Raw genomic sequence first — 6,262 nt, forward strand, 5'->3', positions numbered from 1 at the left:
ACATGGAAGATGGTTGTTATGCAGACTGACGCAGATCCTTACTTTTATCTACAGGATATTTTTGTTTGGGATGTGCATATCAACCTTGTTTGCGCCATCAGATATATAAACATCTTCAAAGAGGACCAGACAAAATTGAGTTAGGTGTCATTAACCACACAGTTTCTCTCTACCAATGGATCTGTGTTGAGAAAATCAGTGGGGACAGCCGTGGCTTACCAATGATGATTCTGGTGAAGGTGCGCTCTTCTCCACTGTCCTCATGGTACACCATGCTCACAAACGCTCTGTTGGCTGCTGGTTTCCCCACGGGAGCTCCGTGGATCAGGTCCTTCAGAGTCTTCACACGCAGGTTACTGGTCTTCTCAGCCAGCACAAAGCTGATGGCGTCCATGAGGTTGGACTTGCCTGGGAGGTCAGTGAATTATCTATTCAAGTCTTGCAAATATGGTTGATTTGGAAAAGGACGTAACTAGCTGGCTAGGTTAAGACTACATAATAAAAGTGCTGCTCTAATGTTTATGCATGTGAGTTCTCATTTATTTGTTCCTACTGACTGGGTGACTGTCAGGGAAGGAAATGTGTAGGGCGAGTTCGTTTTGCATGTCCCGGTGCATCGAGTAGGCAGTGTTTACACATTTTACACAATTTTATTGGTCAAAAACTCTCCACCTACCAGTGCACCTGGCCATGCAAAACGAAGTTGGCCATTGCTAGCTATCCAGCTAAACATTATGGAGGCGTGGCTAACTACAGTTATAGCCAATATTAATTCAAATGCAACGGTTCATATGCATGAACATTGCTGTCATTGTCAACAAGGTATTGAAGCATTGCAGCTTGAAACAAATGTAGCAAATAGACAACCCGGCTAAACTAGTAACGTTACCAGTAGTGCTGTAACGCTAAAATAAGCATTAGCTAGATAGAATACTTGCAATATTGACCATAACTTACCGGATCCATTGGGCCCAATAATCGCAGTGAACTTGTGAAAGGGGCCGATGATTTGTCGGCCCTTGTAAGATTTGAAGTTTTCGATCTCTATCAGCTTCAAATAACCCATTATGATCAGATCGCTTGTGCGAAAACAAAGAATCTGTGTTGTTGTGATAGCAGCTAATGCTAGCTAGCGATTGAACTCGTACCATGCACGCAAATTGTAAATATTTGTTAAAAATAATCAAAAGTTACATTATCGATCGGTGTGCCAGGCTAACTAACGCGATTACCTCGCAACAACAATGCGCCATTTTCCAGTCCTGCAGGATTGGAGACCACTGAGCGCGCGTAAGGGAACGACTTCTCGCGAGATCTTCATGCTATGATTAATCAAAATGCCATAATAAACTTCAAGCGTTTATGTTTATGTCGAATGTCAGTACACTGACTGATACAATTATACCGTTTAACTGATATCAGACCGCAATCATTTTATAAGGTTTACATGCCAAAGCAACCAAATATCTGTTTTGTTTAACTTTTCAGCCAACTACAGCCCCGTTCAAAACTATAGGGAGAATGTATAAAATTGATTTGCCGATGGACAACCTTTCCAATGTGGAAGTGGAACGCCGACTGGCCGCGGAGGCTGCGCTCCAGGCTCGGATCTTCAAGCATTGGAGAGAAGAGAACTGGAGGAGATGGAGGGTCAGTGAGAGAAGGCCTTCGGGAAGCAACAGAGGGCAAGATATAGACAGACAGTGGGGTGTATTCATGGATGCCAAGGGAAGCCAGGCTTCCCCCAAAAAATGGCCAAGAAAAAAAGAAAAATACAAACACGATTCCTTCAATTCACAAGAGGCAAAATGTACACTACACGGCCAAATGGATATGGGCACCCCTTCAAATTAATGAATTTGGCTATTTCAGCCACACTGGTTGCTGAGAGATGTATAGAATTGAGCACACAGCCATACAATCTCCATAGACAAATATTGGCTAGAGCTGCCCCAATAAACTGTAAATGCTGTTATTGTGAAGTGGAAACGCCTAGTTGCAACAATGGCTCAGCCGCAAATGTTCATCGGGAGTTTCATGAAATGGGTTTCCATGGCCAAGCAAGCCTAAGATCACCATGCGCAATTCCAAGCGTCGGCTGGAGTGATGTAAACCTTGCCGCCATTGGACTCTGGACTCTGCCCCAATGCATAGTGCCAACTGTTTGGTGGAAGAGGAATAATGGTCTGGGGCTGTTTTTCATGGTCTGGGTTAGGCTCCTTAGTTCCAGTGAAGGGAAATCTTAATACTACAGCATGCAAAGACACTCTAGACGATTCTGTGCTTCCAACTTTGTGGCAACAGGTTGGGGAAGGCCCTTTCCTGTTTCAGCATGACAATGCCCCCGTGCACAAAGCAAGGTCCATACAGAAATGGTTTGTTGAGATCAGTGTGGAAGAACTTGACTGCCTGCACAGAGCCCTGACCTCAACCCTATTGAACACCTTTTGGATGAAATGGAACGCCGACTGCGAGCCAGGCCTAATCGCCCAATATCAGTGGCTGAATGGATGCAAGTCCCTGCAGCAATGTTCCAACATCTAGTGGAAAGCCTTCTCAGAAGAGTGGAGGCTGTTATACCAGCAAAGGGGGGACCAATTACATATTAATGCCCATGATTTTGGAATGAGATGTTCGACGAGCAGGTATCCACATACTTTTGGCCATGTAGTGTATCTGACCGGAGAAAGCATCCAAGCAAATGAAACAGCGCCCCTCTGTCTCAGTATGTGTAGCATATCTACCTGATCATGTCTGGTCAGAAAGAGTTTGACATTGTTGCCCCCGTAGCATTGAATGCAAGCAAAGCCAGAGAGCATTTGGCCTCCCTTGATAATTTAAAAATATAAAATAATAGCCAATCGGCATTGAGCTAAACTGAGTGAAATCCACTGTGAATGGTCCTGGCACACTAAAAAAAGTTTCAAGGGAAGCCAGTTTGGATTTGGCTTCACACCAATCACATCACATCAAGCCAAACGTCATTATTGACAGAACATTTGTAATTGTTGCATCTCGTTGTGTTGTTGTCCTCTGGTGGCTAGCTAGCTAGCTAAAATTGTCCCTTTCCTAAAATTGGATGGAGATGTGGTTTTACTTAATTCTCTGTACTGGCCAATGATTATAACAGCGATTCTGATCCAACCATATATTCATACATTGTGCCCCTGGCCTGAGAGGATGGAAATTCAACATGGTAGACTAAGATGTAGTAGACTAATGTTAACTAGCTGGCTAATCGTTGCCCATGAACGGAAGTTAGGCTAGTGAGCAAGCATTTTAGCCAGGTAGCCTAGGACAACAAAAACTAAAAGCATTTACTGTATCACGGAGTCATAGACAGTTTTGGCAACATGAAAGACAGGAGGATGGCGTTGGTGTTTCTCTACAAGTAGGGGGAGTCAACATGTTTTTTCTACTTGCATGCACACACACACCACAAAAACACACACATACACTCTAACACACACACCAGCCAAGGATGCAGATCAGGAAGCCAGTCTGGTGAGACTGTGAGCCGTGACATGGTGAGTACTCACAGGGTTTCTAACATTATAATTACAAAACGAATTGAAGAAATTACATGATGTCTACACACTCACTCAGGAGAGATAACGAGCACATTAGACGTGACAACACACACACACACACATTATACGTGGGCAGAGTGAGTCTCCTTTTATAAAAGCTTTTCCCCTTGTCTCATTTGCCTGACTGACTTGGTATGAATGGATTCATCCCAGTGGGAAGCATCATTATAAATGCTTATGGTCACGCTGTTTTTTCATGTCAATTATGTGGTTTCTGTTAATTACCCATTATGCATAATAGCTTCGCTGCACTACAGACACAGACATTGTGGTTCAGACAGATATCTCCAGAGCCATTTTAGCAGGTAGTCTCTTGAATTAGGAGGTTCAACCAGCCTGATCTTGTGAGCTGACATTCTGTTTCACTCAAGTGAAGTATCAGAGCGGACTGTCTGGTTACGAGGCTAATTAAGTCTATGGCTAACCCTTCCTCGAGGTAAAAATTGACAAAATGACAAATCTAAAGTCAGACTACACATTACCCCGAATAGTAAGGGAGAAGAGAACATGTTAACCTGGCTGGTTGAGAAAATTCCAAGACTGTGCAAAGCTGTCATCAAGGCAGTTGGTGGCTACTTGGAAGAATCTGAAATATAAAATATATTTTGATTTGTTTAGCACTTTTTTGGTTACTACATGATTCCATATGGGTTATTTAATAGTTTTGATGTCTTCACTATTATGTAGAAAATAGTAAAAATAAAGAAAAACCCTTGAATCAGTAGGTACTCATTCAGTAGGAGAAGGTACTCACACCTACTCATTCAAGGACATATATATGTATGTATGTGTGTGTATATATATATATATCTACAGTTGTAGTCGGAAGTTTACATACACTTAGGTTGGAGTCATTAAATCTCGTTTTTCAACCACTCCACAAATTTCTTGTTAACAAACTATAGTTTTGGCAAGTCGGTTAGGACATCTACTTTGTGCATGACACAAGTAATTTTTCCAACAATTGTTTACAGAGAGACTATTTAACTTACTGTGCCACAATTCCAGTGGGTCAGAAGTTTACATACACTAAGTTGACTGCCTTGAAACAGCTTGCAAAATTCTCACTCTTCATAACATTCTGGAGTATATGCAAATTGCCATCATACAAACTGAGGCAGCAGACTTTGTGAAAATTAATATTTGTGTCATTCTCAAAACTTTTGGCCATGACTGTATATAGTAAAATCAGTTGTTGTGATCATAGAAGTAAGATGTCTATCTCACAACCATAGAGAGAAAACAATCATCATTGTTGATTCATCTACAGAAGCAATCTCATCATGAACCACTCCTTGGATCTCCATCCTTTCTGTATTTCTCCTGTTTTCCCAGATGACATTTTAGAGACTAAGGGAGATTGAAAAGTAGAGAGCCGCTGCCTGGGACTTCCAGCGCACGGAGCAGAACAGAGAGGACGAAGAGGAGGAGAGGAAAGCAATGGAGCTGCAGAAGGAGAAGAGGATTGAGATGGACCGATACGACAAACAGCTGGCCAGAGAGCAGCACAAAAAGTAATCATAGAACACAACCACACTGAGACACTTCACTCATTACATTCTTTCTTTACAGATACTTGGTGAGAGATATCTTGCCACATAACCATTCACAACAGAGAGACACAAACACGTTACTGTCAAAGTATAAAGCGATACCGTACATGGTGAAAGAATTGAAAGTCCCAGTTTTCACATAAAAAGAGGGACTGTTTTATTGTAAAAACAGTCTGTGACAGTGTATTTCTTTCCATCTTGTCTCCACCAGTCAGCGGTACCTGGCCAAGCAGCTGTACACCAGCCGACCCACAGCCCAGAACCACCCGGTTCAGCAGCAGCTCACGCTGGGGGATCACCAGCACAGACTCACCGCACAATACGGGATCTCAGATTCAGATGATAGGCACAACACAACAATAAAATCAAGTTTATGGTATAGGCACACGTTATATGTTTTCATGTCTTTTATCCCTAAGATTTAGTCACTAGGTCAAATGTTGCCGTGTTCTGCAACTTATTCTCTCAGGAGCTGTATTTTAGGTATAAAATGACTATCAAGCTGTTCTTTTATGTTTCATGTGTAGTGGTCAGTATCTAATTTGGCTTATCCTTTGAAGATTAACATGCATGTTACCATATTTAGACATGAATGCTATGAGTAATTTAAATGATGACACAACCCGATGATGCCTCTTTTGGTTCAGATCGTTCCAAGTTCTTTATTTAATCAATCACATATTTAGTTACAAGTAGCTGATTCATAATGCAGATAGTTACATTGTCATTGGGCCCATAACATACAGTACAAGACCCCCTCCATACAGTGATCCCCTCCCAACCCACTTCACTTCAGTCTCAAGCAATGGCACGAGCACACTAGCCCAGTCCCAGATCAGTTTGTGCTGTCTTGCCAACTCCTACGACTTTAGCATGATAACAACCATAGGAGTTTGCTATACAACCCAAACAGATCTGCGACCAGGGTATAAATACACTACTGTACCTTCCAGTCCCCCAAATCCATTTTACTAGTGTTGCACCCCAAACAAAGCACACAGAGGCACTCTGTCTCCCCTCAGGCAGTGAAATACACAGTGTCCCTCCCCTCCCTCCATCATGAATATAAATCCATGAATGTCATGTCCTAAAATAAACAGTTGCTGTCATTCTCCTCAA

At 42.3% G+C, this 6,262-nt stretch overlaps 1 protein-coding gene and 1 long non-coding RNA gene across 2 annotated transcripts in view; one reads left to right on the forward strand and one right to left on the reverse strand.

The window, feature by feature from the left end:
• Positions 1-1,292, reverse strand: part of LOC106572714 (structural maintenance of chromosomes protein 1A) — a 23,654-nt gene extending 22,362 nt beyond the window's left edge. The window contains exons 1-2 of the mRNA XM_014147143.2: positions 958-1,292; positions 220-408 (exon numbers count right to left, since the gene is read on the reverse strand). Of these exons, the coding sequence (XP_014002618.1) occupies positions 220-408; positions 958-1,066 (298 nt within the window). The 5' untranslated portion in view covers positions 1,067-1,292. The remainder of the gene's footprint in view (positions 1-219; positions 409-957) is intronic.
• LOC106572713 (uncharacterized) overlaps positions 1-6,262 on the forward strand; it is a 9,042-nt gene extending 2,780 nt beyond the window's left edge. The window contains exons 2-3 of the long non-coding RNA XR_006759302.1: positions 4,926-5,104; positions 5,355-6,262. This is a non-coding gene — a long non-coding RNA (uncharacterized lncRNA). The remainder of the gene's footprint in view (positions 1-4,925; positions 5,105-5,354) is intronic.

The sequence above is a fragment of the Salmo salar genome, chromosome ssa15 (assembly GCF_905237065.1).
Source record: "Salmo salar chromosome ssa15, Ssal_v3.1, whole genome shotgun sequence".
NCBI lineage: Eukaryota > Metazoa > Chordata > Actinopteri > Salmoniformes > Salmonidae > Salmo > Salmo salar.